Consider the following 18582-nt stretch of genomic DNA (forward strand, 5'->3'; position numbering starts at 1 on the left):
ATCGAGCCCCACATCAGGCTCCTCCGCTATGAGCCTGCTTCTTCCTCTCCCACTCCCCCTGCTTGTGTTCCCTCTCTTGCTGGCTGTCTCTATCTCTGTCGAATAAATAAATAAAATCTTTAAAAAAAAATATTATCACTGTAATCTAGAATTTTTAGCCATAATTTACTCTTGAAAAGATGATAGAAGAAATCAAGGTTAAAATTTCTTTTTTTAATAAAAAGATAAGTAATAAAACTGCTACATTAACTTTTTTAGTTAATTTTACATTGCAGAATAAATCACATAGTTAGTTGTTTTGCACCTTTTGTGTAATTTTACTTTTCTGGTCACTCACTGCTGGATTTGTGGCTTTGATTTGGGGGGAAAAAGAACCTGTAATATAAAAAAGGTAGCTCTTCCTCAATACAGTAGGTAATAGAGAATATTCATCAAGAATGATCATTCCAAAAACTTTGACTTTGAAACCTACTTTTACATTTACACTTGAGTTAGGGTTATGGCTAATGATCTAGCAATTCATAGTAAATAATAAGGTTAAGAAAAAGTAAACTTATACATCCTAAAAGAAATATATTTTGCACTGTCATGTAAAAGACCTAATTCTTTTTATTAATTAATTAATTTTTATTTATTTTTTTATGGGGGGAGGGGCAGAGGGAGAAGGAGAGTGAGTCTTTTAAGCAGACTCTGCGATGAGTGCAGAGCCCATTGCTGGGTTGGATCTCACGACCCTGAGACATGACTTGAGCCCAAATCAAGAATAGAATGCTTAACTGACTGAGCCACACAGGCACCCCAGGAATGTATAATTTTTTAATAACAAGAGGAAACCTAAAAATATTCACCCCTACTGTCAAAGGAAATATGAGTCTTGGAATTTCTCATTTGGTTTATATTCTATAAGTACTTTAATTCTTGGGGTGTTTGGGTGGCTGAGTTGGTTAAGCATCTGCCTTTGGCTCAGGTCATGATCCTAGGGTCCTGGGATCAAGCCCCACTAAGGGCTCCCTGCTCAGCGGGGAGCCTGCTTCTCCTTCTCCCTCTCCCTATCCCCTGTACGTGCTCTCTCTCACTATCTCTCTTGCTCTCAAATAAATAAAATCTTTTTTTTTAAATACTTTACTTCTTTCTGTTTCAGTGATATATTTAGATCTATTTAATTCTTTTTGTCATTTGTTTACTTTTTACTGTAAAATTTTTCATATACAAAAGAGCCAGTAAGTCTTCATGTATCTATCACCTAGCTTAAAATATTATTACCATTTTGCCTTTTTAGTTTCATCTGTTCTTTTTTTTTTCTATCATTTTTTTTCTTGGAGTTCTTTAAAACAAATATCAAACATTATTTCATTTTGCCAATATATAATTCAGAATCTATTTCTCTAATAGTTAAGTACTTTTAACTCTGTAGATGTATCTCTCTCTCCAATGCCAAATCACATCTAACAGAAATAGTAATGTGTTTAATATTATCTGACACCCAGTTAATTATTCTCTAGTTGTCTTTTAAAAACAAACTGGTTTGTGTGTTTTTTTCTTTTAAACAACTCGTTCGAATTAAGATCCACAAGTTTTTACACGTTGCATTTGGTTAATGTGTCTTTATTCATTCTTAATTTAACAGTTTGGATTAATTTCAGTCATCCTTGCCGCATCCCTCATTCACATTTGGGGTCAAAATACCTTGTGATTCCTTTTTAAATTTTCTGTGTGACACCAAATAAGAGTTCCACAATGGAAAAAAAAATAGGATAAAGATTTGTTAGTACTTATGAAAGTAAAAATAAACTTAATCTACAAATATATGACAAGATATTCAATAAAATACCTAATTTAAACAATAATAATATAGGGAACCAGAAGGTTCATTCTGAGGGAATTTGAGGCTTCTGGCAAATTTACCTTTTAATTAAAATTCTGGAATATTTGTAGCTTGTTATTCTTTAATATTTGTATTTGGCTGAAACTGATCCTCTTGGTTACTCCCCCTTATTAGGTTTTCCTAGATTTTTATTGCAATATTTTCATTTCAGGGAAGCAATTTGAGTAATTCTTTTGATAAATAGACTAACTCTGATGTTACCTTCCATTCTTTTGTCTCTGATCCTTTTTTTTTTTTTTTCTGTCTGCTTTCTCAGCATCAGTTTTTATGGCTGTAAGAATTCCCAGGTGAATGATTGTCAAATCCGGGTTTCCAGCATTAACTTCTATTAATAGACATTTGTTGTAGTTGATCTCTCACTGTCCCCAAAGCAAACTTGTTACCTTCCCTCCAAAGTATGGTTTCCATTCTCTATTTGGACTTTTCTATTTGGACTTCTAGCATAATAATAATAGTAACTGTTGCCATTTGTTGAGAATATAGAACTAGGCTCTTCATCTATAGATTCTCTAGTCTTCCCACCATTCCTTGCATTAGATTTCATTACTTCACAGTTTATAGATAAAGAGACTGAGGATCACAGAGGTTAAATAGGTTGCCCAGGGTCACATAACTAGTTTAAAAGGCAAATTGAAAGTTTGAATACTGATGTGTCAAGCTGGAAAGTCCACATCCTATCTGTGACACCTGTTTTTTCATGCATGTATATGCATGTATATGTTTTCTCACTGATCATATTGTAAAATCTTAAGGGTGGGATCCTATTATGGAAACAACTTCAATCACATCCCAAAAGTAGATTTTTTTTCCTTAGAACTTGGAACTCCAAAACTCTCATGACTTCACATTTCCAGACTTTTTTCAGCATTTTATGCTCCTTTTTTTCATTTTTATGCTCTAGCCTTATAGTGTTTTGTCTTTGTTTCTAATTATTATGGCTTTTAATCTGATGTTTATAGCAGTTTTTAACTAGTTTTGCCAACTAGTTCCGGTAATACCTTGTAAGTGAACAAGTATATTTAATATTTCCAGGGTTTAAATTTATTGCCATTAAACACTCCTTTGAATATGGTATGCTACCATTTCTATATGAGAAATTCAATATTATTTTTCCCTTTGTGATACATTATGAATAAAATCTGAGTTAAGGTTCAAAGAAAATATTTTGCCTCTAATTGGTTTAAGCTATATTATAATTATGTATTTTTTAGAGAGAAAAGGATGGGCTACAGAAGAAGAAAACATAGCTTATATTTAAAAGACTTATGTGTACAATTAAAATTCTTTTACTTGTATTGTCTGTCAAAAGCTATAACTAAACTTTACCTTTAAAGACTAAAGTTGTTAAAATGGCTTACTATAAAATAATATTTACAACATTCTACTTATGGTTACTTCATTTTTAACATCAGAAATTTTCTTTGGTTTTTGCTCTGATTGTTTTATGCTGTAGTCATTAAATAATCTAAAATGAAATATGCAAAAAAATAATAATTTGCAATTGATTTGTTCTTGTGCAGAATGTACGTAAGTAAATCAAATGGGTGTATTTATAGTAGATTTATTCCTCATTTTAACCTATAATTGTGTTTCTGCCTAATTTTATTAATCTAAAAATTCTTAATTCTAAATAAGGTATATCCTGTAACAATAACAATGTAATCTTGCCTTTGTGCTTCATATGAAGTAAAAGAATTTGACTTCCTAATTATTTTTATAAAAATAATTAGCTTTGTTAAAGAATTTTTAACAAATGATCATTAACTACAAATGTAAATTTTATGTTAGAAGTGCATAACTATCAATATAATCATATAATTGTCATTATAATCACTTTATGCCTATACTTTGGAATATGAATGTCTTTCAGTGTCACCTCACAAACTGCGTGGTTGTGTTTTTTCACAGAACACTCCTATGACGCCTTCACCAGCTGTGCAAGTGCAGAGCCAACCTAACACTTCCCAGCCTTCTCCATTCAGTGCATCTAGTCAACAAGGGGATCCAGTGAGAAAACCTGGACACAACTTCATGTGTCTGTGGCAGTCTTGTAAAAAGTAAATGGCAATTTTATTTGATACACATAAATGCTCTTTGTTCTGGAATGATTTTATATTTACATTTCTGTCATCTATACTTTTATGAAAATTTTCTTTTGAAACCACTGAAGTCTTTTAGCAAAAATACTTCCTGTTAAGAGGAATGTTTATGTAGATCCAGTGGCACCTAAGCTAAGAAATTTGTATAAATGGTAGAAAGAGCTTCATTGCCTAATGGTAGGTTATTGGGGAATGTGTTTCGGTATTAGCTGTTAATAAAAGAAAATCAACTAAGCATTTGATTTCATATTTGGCTCTGGTTAGAGATAGGTTTTTTAAAGTGACTTGAAGTTGGTGGCAGCTATCGAGTTTCTGTATTGTAGCAACTTAAAGATAATAATCTGGTAGGAAGTCTGATTTGTCTTAAATTTGAGTTTGGGTTGGACACCCCATGAAAATTATTTTTAAAGCCATATCATTTCACAATTTAATAACTAAGATGAACAGTGAGTAGAACTGAACTTCCTAAAACAGGGCTTTCTTACACTTGAAGAAATACTTGCAAATAATGTTGGTTAAAATAAAATCGTTCTTTTAACAGTGCTCAGCCAAGACCCTTCGCTTTGTCACTTTTTAGAGGTCTAGGACTAAGGCACTTGTCTTAATAGACATAACGCCCTTCATTTTTTGGATATCAAAGTTCCATTTCACTTTAAATGGTAACAGAAATTACCATATTCTTTTAAAAATTATATTTGCTATTCATAATTTTAATGATATACTACAGATATACTTTACTGTAAACTTCATATACAGGTTTGTTGTGGGATTGTGGCTATCACTGTAGACTAGGGATTGTTAATAGTATGCACAGTTTCTTTGGGCAGTGTCCATCAAACTTTAAATCTCAACATAGAAGTGACGTCATGAAATCATTTTGTCAGGTCTCCTTGTGGGTTTTTGCTGGTTTTGTTGTCTTTTTTTTTTTCCTACAATTAAAAAAATGAATAAAATATATCAGATTCCATTATGTTAGTAAAGGTAACTATTGTTTATATGTATATATAGTATAAGCATATGTGTACTAGATTATAGTGTAGATCTTTTTGTTAAAAGGTAGTTTACAAGTCAGTGCTTTAGGTGGTCTCCAATTACTTCTTTGATTTGTTTATTTTGAACATCTTGTTTTGTTTATGTTGTAAGTTAATTTGAAACTTTTTTTACCAATGTCAACTGTATTCTTTACTGTTTTTAGATTTTGTTTTTGTTTTTCCATGCAAATGGAAGCTGATGGAGTAGGTAGTCGGCTAATACTGTTTGTTGACTAAAAAGTTTGAGAATAGCTGCTTTAGATGAAGCACTTATAGTATTTCAAGAAAAAAAAGTTGCTGGAAGAGTTAATGAGCCTAAATGCACAACATGATTTCCCATCTTGCTACAAAATTTGATATGCGCCTCCTCTTTGGAAGTCTTTTTTGAATAAGACTCAGCAAGTCTTCCTAGAGCTTGTCATTTTTTAAAGCCATTTTTAGATGCTGCAATCCTAATTCAGTTTGATTCTGCAAATATTTACCGAGTACCCTCTAGGAGGGTGTATGTGCGAGGAGTTAGAAATAAAAAGGATCATTCTCAGCTTTTAAAGAAGCACATCCAAAAACAAATTCATGGTATAAATAAGTGCTATAAAAAGGTAGTTGGCAGATAGCGGACAGTTAACGCAATGCTGGGATGGTTAGAAAAGTTTGAGTACAGGCGCGCCGGGGTGGCTCAGTCTGTTAAGCGGCAGTCTCCGGTTGTGATCTCATGGTTGTGAGCTCTGCGTCAGGCTTGCGCTCAGTGCAGAGTCGGCTTCAGATTCTCTCTCCTTCTGCTCCTCTTCAATTGTTTGAGTTTTATGAAGAGCATTTTAGAAATGGCATTGTGTACTTCCGTGAGGAGATATGTAATATCTTGTCTCTTGTTTTGTGATGTCAGCAGCCATTGGGGATCATCACCTAAATCCATCATTCCATGAAGAGTTGTAAAATGTACAAGTTCCCCTCTTACCAACTCTTTGATTTCCCTGAGGAATAATAAGTTCCTAGAAAAAAGGCTAGATAGGTTATTTATGATAGCTCTTTTTTACCAGTTTTCAAAATATTGCATTATTTACTTGTATTCTTCAAAGGTGTCCCATGAAGTTTGGATTCTGTTTGTTTTTGTTTTTAGTATCATTATAAATGAACTTATGAATTTAAAAATTTTAGTCCATTGCAGTTATTATTTCTTGATGTTCACATTGTCCTGTCTTAACCAGTAAGGCCTATTCATGCTGGTTCCCAGTTCCTTTGGTTAAGTGATCTTAATATGTCTCTGACAGTTTCCTTGCTCTCTGTTAGACAAAATGTTCCTGCCGCACACATGGAATCAAATTTCTCCAAGGAGGTCTTTTAATGGGAAATGGTATTTAGTCTAGGTTCCAGGGAGTATCCATTGCTTTTAAGTTGGTTATTCTAGATATTTTAGTGGACAGACTAGAAAAGCTAATGGTTTTTATTTCATGCTTAGAAAGATCTTCTCAACTCTTAGATCACATAATACACATTTTGTTGCCTTCCACTACTTTAATTTTTTTAACTTTTTGATCCATCTATAATTTAATTTCATGTATAAAGTATGAATCTAGCTTTATTGTTTTCCAAATGGCTAACATATTGGTGTTCATCTTTTCCTTAGGTGTTTGAATTTCCACCCTTGTTATCTATTAAATTCTTGTATGCTTTGTCTATTTCTGGGTTACTTGTTATCCCACTGGTTGGATATGGCAAGATCCCCCTCCTAATTTTTCTTTTTCAGGGTGTTTCTCCATTTTTTCAAGCACTTATACCAGGCACTATGCTAGATTCTGAAATTAAGAGTGATTTATAGATTGGATTTGGTACACGTACAGATACTTATCCTTTCAAATGAACTTTAGAATGTTTCTAGAGATCCAAAGAAAGCATGTTGGCATTTTCGTTGTAATTGCATTTTTTTTTTTTAAGATTTTATTTTGTTATGTATTTGTCAGAGAGAGAGCACAGGCAGGGGGATCAGCAGGCAGAGGGAGAAGCAGGCTCCTCACTGAGCAAGGAGCCCGATGTGGGACAGGGTCCTGGGATCATGACCTGAGCCAAAGGCAGACGCTTAACCAACTGAGCCACCCAGGTGTCCCTCATTGCAATTGCTTTAATGAATTTTTTGGTAGTGTTTATCTTTTGATAGTGAACATTTTTCCAGTGTTACTTCTTTCCTTACAAGATAAAGGTATCAGCATATGGTATTACAGTCTTTTCTACCCCTGTATAGCTTGGAAGTTTTCTTCACGTACATTAATTGTAGAATTTACTGCTAGTTGTGGTTCTTATTTTTTTGTTGCTGTCATAAATTCTTATAACTTCTATTATATTTTTCAACTTGTGGGGTTTTTTCCTACATTTATACCTCTTATTTTGTCCTCTTGTCCAATTATAATATCTTATGTTCCCGGAATAGTTGTATAATAGTGATAATATTCATCCTTATTGTTTAAAAAAAAATCAGTTGACTATTTCTTAGAGCAATTTTAGGTTTATAGAAAAGTTGAGCAGATAGTGCAAAGAGTTCCCATGTATTCCTTCTTCCTTGTACAGTTTCCCTAATATTAACATCTTCTGTTAGTGTGATGTATGTTACGATTGATGAGTAATATTTACACATTATTATTAGCTAAAATCCAGAGTTTACGTGAAGATTCACTCTTTGTGCCATACAGTTGTGTGGATTTTGACAATGCATAGTGTCACGTATTCATCTTTACAGTATTCTGCAGAATAGTTTTACCACCCTGAAAATGCCCTGTGTCTGATCTGTTCATCTCTCTTTACTGCCTCCCCTCTTTCCCCCACCTCTGTGCGCCTGGCGACTACTGACTTTCTTACTGTCTCTGTAGTTTTGCCTTTGCCTAGAATGTTATATAGTTGGAATCAGACAGTATGTAGTCTTTTCAGACTGGTTTTTTTCACTAAGAATATGAGTTTAAGTTTCCCTGTGTCTTTTTGTGGGTTGATTGCTCATTTCTTTTTATTGCTAAATAATAGTAATTCCATCGTATGGATGCACCAGTTTGTTTACCTGTCGAAGGACATTTTGGTTGCTTCTGGTTTTTGGGAGTTAAGAAGTTGCTATAAATATTTGTTTGTAGCTTTGTGTGGACATACTTTTTTAAGTAAGCTCTGCGTCTAACCTGGGGCTTGAACTCACAACCCTGAGATCAAGAGTCACATGCTCCACCGACGGAGCCAGCCAGGCGCCCTTGTATGGACATGATTTTTAACTCATTCAGGCAGATACCTAGGGTTATAATTGCTTGATTGTATGACATGACTAAACTGTTTCAGAGTGGCTGTACTATTTTGCATTTTTTACCGGCGATGAATGAGTGAGCGTTCCTGCTCCCCCACGTCTTCATCACTATGCAGTATTGTCAGGGTTTTAGACTGTAGCTGTTCTAATAGATGTGCATTCATATCTGTGTTGTTTCAACTTGTATTTCCCTGATAACAAAAGATGTTGAGCATCTATTCATTTATTTATTTGCCATCTGAATGTCATCATTGGTAAGGTATCCAGATTTAATAACTGTTTTTTAATTGGGTTGTTTGCTGAGTTTTTAGTAATATATAGGTGCTAGATTTTGTCCAATCTGTTCTTTCTTTTCCATCTGTTGATATGAACATATGATTTTCCTCCTTTAGCCTGTTGATGTGGTGGATTACATCAATTAATTTTTGGAATCTTGAATCAGCCTTGCAGACCTGCAGTGAAGAAGTTATATAAATATGCATATTTTTTCAGCTTAGCCTAAGATATTTATTTAGTGTTCTTACATTTGACCTAAGTGGCTCAGCAAAGGACATGGGTAGAACAGCAGGGTAGGGGCACACAATGACACATTGCATCCTTCATTTTTCATTGGTATATAGTTTTTTTTATGTTATTTGACTGGATTTGCTAATATTTTTCTTGAGCAATTTTTTTTTTTTTCAAAGTGGGCTCCACGATGTAGAGCCCGGTGCAGGGCTTGTACTCATGACCCTGAAATCAAGACCTGAGCTGAGATCAAGAGTCAGACCCTTAACCGACTAAGTCACCGAAGTACCTCTTTTGAGGATTTCTACACCTATGTTCATGAGAGCTACTGGTCTATAGTTTTTCTGTCTTTGTATGGTTTTGGTGTTAGGGTAATGCTGGTCTTATGTAATGAATTAGGAAATGTTCTCTCCTGTTTTCTGGTAGGGATTATAGAGAATTAGTATCATTTCTTCCTTAAATGTGTGGTAGAATTCACCAGTGAAACCATACATCATTGGTTCAATTTTTTCAGTAGTATACGCTCCGTTCAGATTATTCTTCTTGTGTGAGTTTTAGCATATTGTGTCTTTTAGAGAATTGATCCATTCATTTCATAAATACCAAATTTGTGACATAGAGTTATTTGTAACATTTATTATCCTTTTAATGTTCATGGGCTCAGTAGCAATGAAAGAAGCTTTCATTTCCGATATTAGTAATTTGTGTCGTTTTTCATTCTTTCTCTTCGTTAAGCTAGCTAGAGGTTTATGTATTTTACTGATCTTTTCAAACAACCAGTTTTTGGTTTCGTTGATTTTCTCTGTGTATTTCCTGTTGTCATTTCATTGATTTCTACTTTAATTTTTATTTTTTTTCTTCTGCTTGCTTTGCATTTATATTGTTCCTTTTCTAGTTTTCTAAGGTAGAAGCTTAGATTATTGATCTTAGAGCTTTTCTAATATATACATTTCATGCTATAACTTTCCCTCTATGTACTGTCTTAGCTGTATCCCACAAATTCAGTAAGTTATAATTTCATTATCACTTAGTTCAAAATATTTTAGAAATGTGTTAATTTCCAAGTATTTTGGGATAGTCCACCTGTCTTTTTGTTAGTGATTTTTAGTTTAATTACATTGTACTCTGAGAGCTTACTTTATATGATTTCCATTCTTTTAAATTTGTTAAGGTGTGTTTTATGTCCCAGAATGTGGTCTATCTTGGTGAATGTTCCTCGTGAGCATGAGAAGAATGTTTTTTTCTCTTGTTGTTGAAGTATTATATAATTGTCCGTTAGATTCAATTGATTGATGGTGCTGTTTAGTTCAAATACCTCCTTACTGATGTTCTGCCTGCTGGATCTGTGAATCACTGATAGGGTTGTGTTAAGTTTCCAAGTATAATTAGTGGATTTGTCTATTTATTCTTGCAGTTCTGTCAGATTTTGCTCATATTTTGATGCTTTGCGTTAGGTGGAGACCTTAAGAATTCTATGTCTTTGTGAACAGTTGACCTCCTTATCATTATGTAATGTCCCTCTTTATATCTGATAGTAACCGTACTCTGAAGTCTGCTTTGTCTGACATTAGTATAGTTACTCCAGCTTTCTTTTGATTACCGTTAGTGTGGTATATCTTTCATCATCCTTTTCTTTGGGGGGGGGGGAGTATAAAATGGATTTTAGTGTTCAAATTAATATTATTAGTCCCCAGCTTTCAACTTTGAATATGATTTTCTCTTCTTCCCCTAGGTTTTCCTCATATAAGTCCTTCAACTGTTGCTAATTGCCTTTTTAAAAATTTTTTTAATTGAAGTGTAGTTGGCATATGATATTATATTGTTTCAGGTGTACAACATAGCCACTTGACAATGATATACATTATACAACATTCACTATGCTAAGTTTAGTTACCATGTGTTATCATACAAAGTTATTACAGTATTTTGACTATACTCCCTGTGCTGTACTTTTCATCCCTGTGGCTAATTTATTTTATAACTGGAAGTTTGTACCTTTTAATTCCCTTCACCTATTTTGCTCATCCCAACCACCTCCATCATACTTCTAATCTGTGTTTTTATATCTAACTCACATAGTTGGGTTTTGTTTTGTTTATCTACTCTGCCTGTCTCTTTATCTATTAATTAGTATGTTTAGATCATTCACGTTTAAAATGACTATTGATACAGTTGCACTAATATTTATCATATTTATAAATGTTTTCTATTCATTTCACTTGTGTTTTGTATCTTTTGTCTTCACATGGTTTTAGTTGAGTAATTTATGATTCCATTTGTTCCTCTTAATATATCAATTATATTTCTTTTAAAAACTTTTTATGATTGTTCTAGGGTTTGAAATATATATTTACCGCTAATCTGTTTCACTTTAAAACTGCAATATACTGCTTCATGTGTAGTACAGGTACCTTGTAATGGGGTATTCTTACTCCTTCCCTCGTGTCCTTATGCTGTCAATCACTTCACTTATCTAAAAGATTTAATCACCAAATGCATTGTTGCTGTTACTCTGAACACTTACCTATTAGATCAGTTAAAAAGTAAGAAAAGTAAAATATTTTATTCTACTTTCATTTTTTCCTTCCCCAGTACCCTTCCTTTCTTCATATACATCCCAGTTACTGACCTCCACCATTTTTCTTCTCTATGAAGAACCTTTTTTAACATTTCTTATAAGGCAGCTCTACTGTGCAGATATGCCCTCAATATTTGTCTGAAAAAGTATTTCTCCTTTGCTTTTGAAAAATAATTCTGTGGACATAAAATCTTTTTCTTTTAACTTTAAAATATTTCATTCTACTCAAGAGACATCCAGTGTAATCTTACCTTTGTTGTGTTATCAGTGAGGTTTTTCGTTTTTCTCTTTTCCCTCTAGCTACATTCAAAATTTTTTGTCTTTGGTTTTTAGGAGTTTGAATATAATATGCCTAGGTGTTGTTGGGGTTTTTTGTTTGTTTGTTTGCTTGTTTAACATTTATCTTATTTGGTATTCTCTGAGTTTCCTAGATCTGTGGTTTGGTATGTGTCATTAATTTTGGAAAATTCTCAGCCGTTCTTAGTTCAGCTATTTCCGTTTTATCTCTTTCCTCTTTCTGGTATTCCCATTACATGTATGTTGAACCTTTTGTAATTGTCCCACAGTTCTTGAATATGTTTCCTTTTTTTTCTCTTTGTTCTTCGGTTTGGAAACTTTCTTTTTTTGTTTTTTTAAGATTTTATTTATTTGACATAGAGAGAGACAGCCAGCGAGAGAGGGAACACAAGCAGGGGGAGTGGGAGAGAAAGAAGCAGGCTCCCAGCGGATGAGCCCGATGTGGGGCTCGATCCCAGGACTCTGGGATCACGCCCTGATCCAAAGGCAGACGCTTAACAGCTGAGCCACCCAGGCGCACCAGTTTGGAAAGTTTCTATTCATACATGTTTAAACTCACTGATTCTTTTCTTGGCTATATCCAGTCTATTGATGATCCTATCAAAAGGCATTCTTTTTTTTCTTTTTTCTTTTTTTTAAGATTTTATTTTTTAAGTAATCTCTATACCCAACATGGGACTCAAACCCACAACCATGATATCAAGTCACGTGCTCCACTCACTGAGTCAGCCACTCCTCAAACACATTCTTTATTTCTGTCACAGTATTTTTGATTTCTGACATTTCTTTTTGATTCTTAGCATCTTCATTTCTTTGCTTACTTTACCCATATCTTCTTGCATGTTGCCACTTTTTCCATTAGAGCCTTAGCATATTAATCACAACTATGTTAAGTCTGCATTATGATAATTCCAAAACCTCCGCCATATCTGAGTCTGGTTCTCATGCATGCTTTGTTTCTTCAAACTGTGGTTTGGGTTTGCTGTTGGGTTTTGGTGTTTGGTTTCTGGTTGGTTTTTGGTTTTGGTTTTGGGGTTTGTTTGGTTCTTTTCTTTTTCACATTTAGCATGCTTTGTAAGTTTTGTTGAAAGCCGGATATGTTGTATCAGTTAACAGGAACTGAGGTAAAGAGACCTTTAGTGTTAAATTTTATGTTTACCTGCTCAGGAATTATGCTGTATTTAATGTTTGCTGTAGCTATAGGTGTCAGAGGTTTCAGTTTCTTCTAGTATCCTTCCTCCCCTCCCCTGTTGTCTTTGGGTTTTGTTAGCAGCTCATTTTTTTAAAAGATTCATTTGTTTATTTTAGTGTGAATAGGGTGAGGAGAAGAGGAAGAGAATCACAAGCAGACTCCCTGCTGAGCCCAGAGCCCCATGCAGGGCTTGATCTCAAGACCCATGAGATCATGACCCCAACCAAAACCAAGAGTCGGATATTCAACCAACTGAGCCACGCAGGCGCGCTGAAGCTCAGTTTTAAATAGACTGTAACTTACAGCTCTCTCGGTTGTAATCCACTGTTATTATACTGGAACCTTGTTGATGTGGTGATAAGGTATTGCAGATGGGAAGCATTCTATAATCTCATGATTAAATCTAACTTTTTTTTAGTGGGCTTGAGCCTAAAGGCTGTGACTTTAAGAAGAGTTTCTTTTATTTTCTTTATTTTCTCCCCTTATGTGAGACAGGGAATCTGGAGGGCTCAAGTCATCCAATTGCTCCTTCCCCTAGGCCAGATGAGGCTTTGGTAAAGTAATTTTCCCTGAGGTCAGGCCCTTGGTAAGGAGAAAAAACCACTCTGGGCATATTTAAAATTGATTGCTTTCTCTCTCCCCTTGCTGGAAAGCCCTAGGGAATTTTTCCTCCAGTCTTTACCTTAGGACCCTGGTAAAATTCCGGGAGGTAAAACTCACAAAAGTGTGGGCTCTCTGAAGACACTGCAGCCACACACACCCCACCCCCAGCCCCTGCCAGAGTTTTTATCTTTCAAGATAATCCATACTAGACCTCCATCAATTCATCAATTTCTGCTTAAGTATTCCTACCAGTTATTGCCTCTGGAAGTTATTTGTGATCTCTATATTCGACTGTCTCCAGTTTTCAGGGAGGCAGTTGGCCTTGTGACCTCAGTTCTCTGATGGACTTAAGAAGAACTGTTCATTTTCAGTTCGGTTTTTTTCTTTTTCTGAGGATGGGAGTGACAACTTCTAAGCTTTTTATATGTCTGAGCAAAAACTTGGAAGGTCCTTGTTCTTATCTTTATTCTTGTTTTTATATCATCAGCATGATGTGGACTGTTAGTTTATAACTGAAATATATAAATAATGTGTGATTATAGTTTGTGTTTGATCCTTGTTTAAGAAATGGGACCCAAAAAATTCTCTATAATAAAAAATACCCATGAACTGCTCTTTTAATTCTGTGTAATTAGAGGAAAGGACTCAATGCCTCTGGTAAGCCAAGAATTTACATTCATTGTTTTTAGTACTATTTCTTGGCCACAGTGTTCTTTGAATAAGCAATGTTAGGATAAAGGGGACATTTGAGAGGCCTCCAACTTACCTTTAACCATAGTATCTCTGCTTTTTACTTCATGTGTAAAGACTCTAACTCATATTTTGTTTGAAAAGATGGCTCTGCTGCTATAAAAGACATTTGAAAGCCACTTTTTTAGAATACATCGTTTCTCATTGATATCTAGCTAATAGCTATTATAGAAAAGATGGAAATTATTTTCCTTTGGGAGGAATGTAATCTATATCGTGTTTATATTTAGAGTTGTATCATTAAAGAGTCAAACAGAATTTAGAGGATCTCAATAAACATTTCCAGTGTGGAAGCTTTCTCTCTAGAAACTAGGGACTTTTATTTGCACTAATAAAATTGATATTCCCTGACCACCTAGGAATCTCCTCAAGTGATGCTGAGGTTCAAACAACTGGGTTCCTACTGAACCTTTTGCAGTTGTATTTCCTCCTGAAGGTTCTAACATAAGGTTTCGCTACTCCTGCTGTATAATCCTTAACGTTACTTTTGCATCAAGATGAGATTTTAATAATCATTGGTCTCATGGGAAATAACAGTGAACAACAAGAAACATCAACCTCACTATATGTAACAAATGAAAACTAGAATTTGTATTCTCTGTAAAGATGCTTTTACTTCTTCCAGAAGTATCATCCAAAATCCATGGTAAATCTTTAATTTCTTCTACTAATTGAAATTTCAGAAATAATGTAGTCAGTTTAAGGAGTTAAATGAAAAAAATTAAAATATTTAACAAAAACTAATGGCAGTTTTAAAAATTTTATTTTAAGGTAAAGTTTCTAAAGATTAGTTGAGTGTGATATATAAAACTGTCATCCTTTTTCTTTTCATTAAAGAAAATAGACTTATTTTTTAGAGTTTTAGAACAGATTTAGAGTTACACAAAAATTGGGAAGATAGAACAGAGTTCCCATCTACCCATCATCCAATTTCCCCTGTTATTAGCATCTTACATTAGTATGGTACATTTGTTACAATCAATATTGATAAATCATTATTAACTAAATTCCATTTTTTTTTTTTTTTCAGATTTCCTTACTTTTTACCTAATGTTCTTTTTCTGTTTCAGGATATCATCCAGAATACCATACTGTGTTTAGTTGTCATGTGTCCTTAGGCTCTGACAGCCGCTCAGACTTTCCTTGTGTTTGATGACCTTAACAGTTCTGAGGAGTACTGGTCAGGTTTTTTGTAGGATCCTCCTCTATCAGAATTTCTCTGATGTGTTTTTCATGATTAGACAGGAGTTGTACGTTTTTGAGGAGGATCGCAGAGTAACATGCCATTTTTGTCACCTTGTATTAAAGGTACATACCATCGACACAGTTTATGACTGTTGACCTTTGCCCATTTTTTAATTGGGTTGTCTTTTTCGAGTTGTAAGGGCTCTTTATATAACCTGGATACAAGTCCCTTATCAGATGTATGATTTGCACAAATTTGCTCCCATTTTTTGGTTGTCTTTTCACTTTCTTTTTGTGTGTGCATGTGCAATTTTATGAAAATTCTAGTTTAGTTAACATACATGTCTTTTCACTTTCTTAATGGTGTCCTTTGAAGCACAAAAGTTTTTATTTTTGACAAAGTCCACTTTATTTTTTCTTAAAACTGCCATCTTGATAGATTTGGAAATATTTGATATAGGGTAAGATATCCAGAGTGGAAATTTATAATTCATGATACATCAGTGACTGCTTAATTCTAGTTAAATTGCCAGTTTAGGTTGAAATTAATTTGGTAATTAGATTACTTGACAGCTTGGAATTCATTTTTTAGCATCTTTTGTTTAAATTTTGTGGTCATAAGACCAGAAGATATCTTCAGAGGGTTGATGCTTTGCACCCTGGAGTTTTTATCATATTAGCACAATGTTTGGCGCATAAAGGGCTTTTAATTAATATTTGTAGAGTGAGTTAAATTAATGAAGATGGGCTTGATTCTATAGTCAACAGTTCTTTGCTGACCTAGCGTGTTGGCATCTTATCTCTTCAACTGTGAAGGTAACAGCCCATCACTTTGCTGTCTCTACGTTTATAAAAGATTTTATATAAAAACTATAGAATCAATAGGTGTTTTGTTAATACTATTATACTTAGAGTTTGAGCTAATAAACCTTTATAAATGTGAGATTAATTTTATGTAATACTTTTTGGTAGCATTAGCTTAAGGTATGTTCCTCGGGCCTTAACTACTGATGCATAAAAATATGTTATTAGGAAAAGCCTTAATTCCTTCCACAGCTGATGGTAGAACTTTTTATTTTATGTCATTCTTTCAAACACTGGATACCAAAGAGTATTTGAAGATGGTACCCAAAACCAAAAGGTTATTACCATGAGACGAATTTGCCAAATCGTGCTGAAGTCCTTTTTTAGAGTTATTTAAAATATTTGGGAATAGAATTTACTAAGGTGAGAATCTAGCCTGCAGTTTACCAATAAACTTTATTTATTCCTAAGAAATTATACACAGAATAAGAGAATTATGTGCCAGTGCTAACCTGTTAAGCCTACTATGCTTTTGGAATTTGCCAGCATTAAAAATAAGAAAAAATTTATAGCATCATAGATACTATGTATAAAAGTATACTTCAGTTTTTACCTAGACATAAACTTATGTCTATTATCCAAGTTAACAATCATATATTAAAGTAGAGTAGGAAAAAAGTTAGGTCTTAGGCATTTTGGTTCCAAACCCCAGCTCTTGCCACATAGTTGTATGGCTCTGGAAGTTTACTTCTTTGAAAACTTGTTTTCCTTAGCAGTAAAGTGGGGATAATTTTACCTTTAACAAAGAGCCATCATTGAAATCAAATAAGATGATGTTTGTGAATATACCAAATACAGAGTAATTGATGAGCAAACAGAAGTTCAGGTAGGGAGGTACTTTATGCTGTGAGTAGCTTTGTCAGGAACAGTGTGAAGTGATACACTGCCACGTCTTTCACGGAGTCCGGGTGAGTAGCTAGTCTCAAATTCATTTGTATGCTTTATTTGTCTCATTAAAAACAGACAAATACACACATCATCATGCATTTTTATTTTATCTCCAAGCTTATGTTTAGTTAATTAAGTATAACATATTTATTGAAAATGCCTAAAGTGCATATGCACTTCTATACTACTTTCAGATGTGATTAAAATTTCAGTGGAAGGTACAGATTTTGGAAGCATATTTATTTAAACAAGGTCCCTGAGAATATATTTCCTACTTTACTGTGTAAAATATGTGACTGCTTCACAGACCAATAAGTTAGGAGCTGGGGCTAGAGTATTAAAGAGCAAAAACAGAAGTCCTTTCCTCAATTATTATTAATACTACTAATATTACTTATATTATAATATTATCAATATTATTAATTAGTAGAAGGAAAGGAGATAGGGCCAAAGACATTTTGGTTTTGACTATCTTCCATCCAAACTCCCCTCCTATGTTTGAGATATTTCCCATAATTTGAGTCTTACTAGAAGTCAGGACATATCTCTGTCTACAAAAGCCAAAAAAAAGAAAAAGGCCCAATACTTGCTTATTCCCCCGTTACCTCCAGCAGCTAAGCCAATGAATCAGTTGCTCTTACCTGTGGCTTTGAGTCTGACTGACTATAGCAGACAGAGGGCTGTAGCTACCACGGCATTTAGTTTCGCAAGGACACCAGTGCTGGGCTGGGACTGTCCAGTTTGCAGTTGTAATTTTTAGTCCTGTGGTAAGGCAATAAATTAATTTAATAGTGAAGTTAGTTGTCTTTTGTTTGGTTTTTCCATTTGGGACTTCTACAATTGGATATGTAATAAAATTGGGTAAGTCTGCCAGCATCATTGTTGGCTTGGGCTTTTTCCCCCAAATTTTATCAGCTTATTACTAAATCTCATTTGAATATAAAATAATGCATACCCGTGGTATTTCTTTGGCCAGAGAATGTTATTTGTGTAAAGCAATTAGATGTCAAGTGTTGAAGTAAAAGTTAATTGTTCTAAATTAACAATATAACTTTTTTAAAAGCTGTTTTTGCAGTGTCAATATTTTTGATGTATAGTACTATCATTTATGTGCATTTATTAACATTTATATGCACATCTTACTTTTAAACTAGAATTTTCCTATTAAAAAATATATATCCCATGTGTTTTAAGTCAAATTAAATGTTTTTGCAGCAGGAGTGCTATTAAGAGGGACATGGAATCCTTTTTGGTCATTAAAGATAAACAGCCTGTCAAGAACTTCAGCAACTAAGAAAACTTTAAATGAAACTATCTGAACTAAAGTGCTATTTTCAGCCTTTTTATTTATGTTTTAAAAACAAAAGAAACAATCATAGCTTTATAGCCACAGATGTTTGTTTCTAAATCGTTCTTTTAAATATGGTGAATT

The 18582-nt window shown here is 33.9% G+C and overlaps 1 protein-coding gene across 2 annotated transcripts in view; it reads left to right on the forward strand.

Moving 5' to 3' along the window:
• ARID2 (AT-rich interaction domain 2) overlaps positions 1-18582 on the forward strand; it is a 161319-nt gene that overhangs the window by 121173 nt on the left and 21564 nt on the right. For both annotated transcript variants that reach the window (XM_048216558.2, XM_048216559.2), the window contains one exon: positions 3794-3942. In XM_048216558.2, the coding sequence (XP_048072515.1) occupies positions 3794-3942 (149 nt within the window). The remainder of the gene's footprint in view (positions 1-3793; positions 3943-18582) is intronic.

The sequence above is a fragment of the Ursus arctos genome, unplaced genomic scaffold, assembly GCF_023065955.2.
Source record: "Ursus arctos isolate Adak ecotype North America unplaced genomic scaffold, UrsArc2.0 scaffold_26, whole genome shotgun sequence".
NCBI classification, from domain to species: domain Eukaryota; kingdom Metazoa; phylum Chordata; class Mammalia; order Carnivora; family Ursidae; genus Ursus; species Ursus arctos.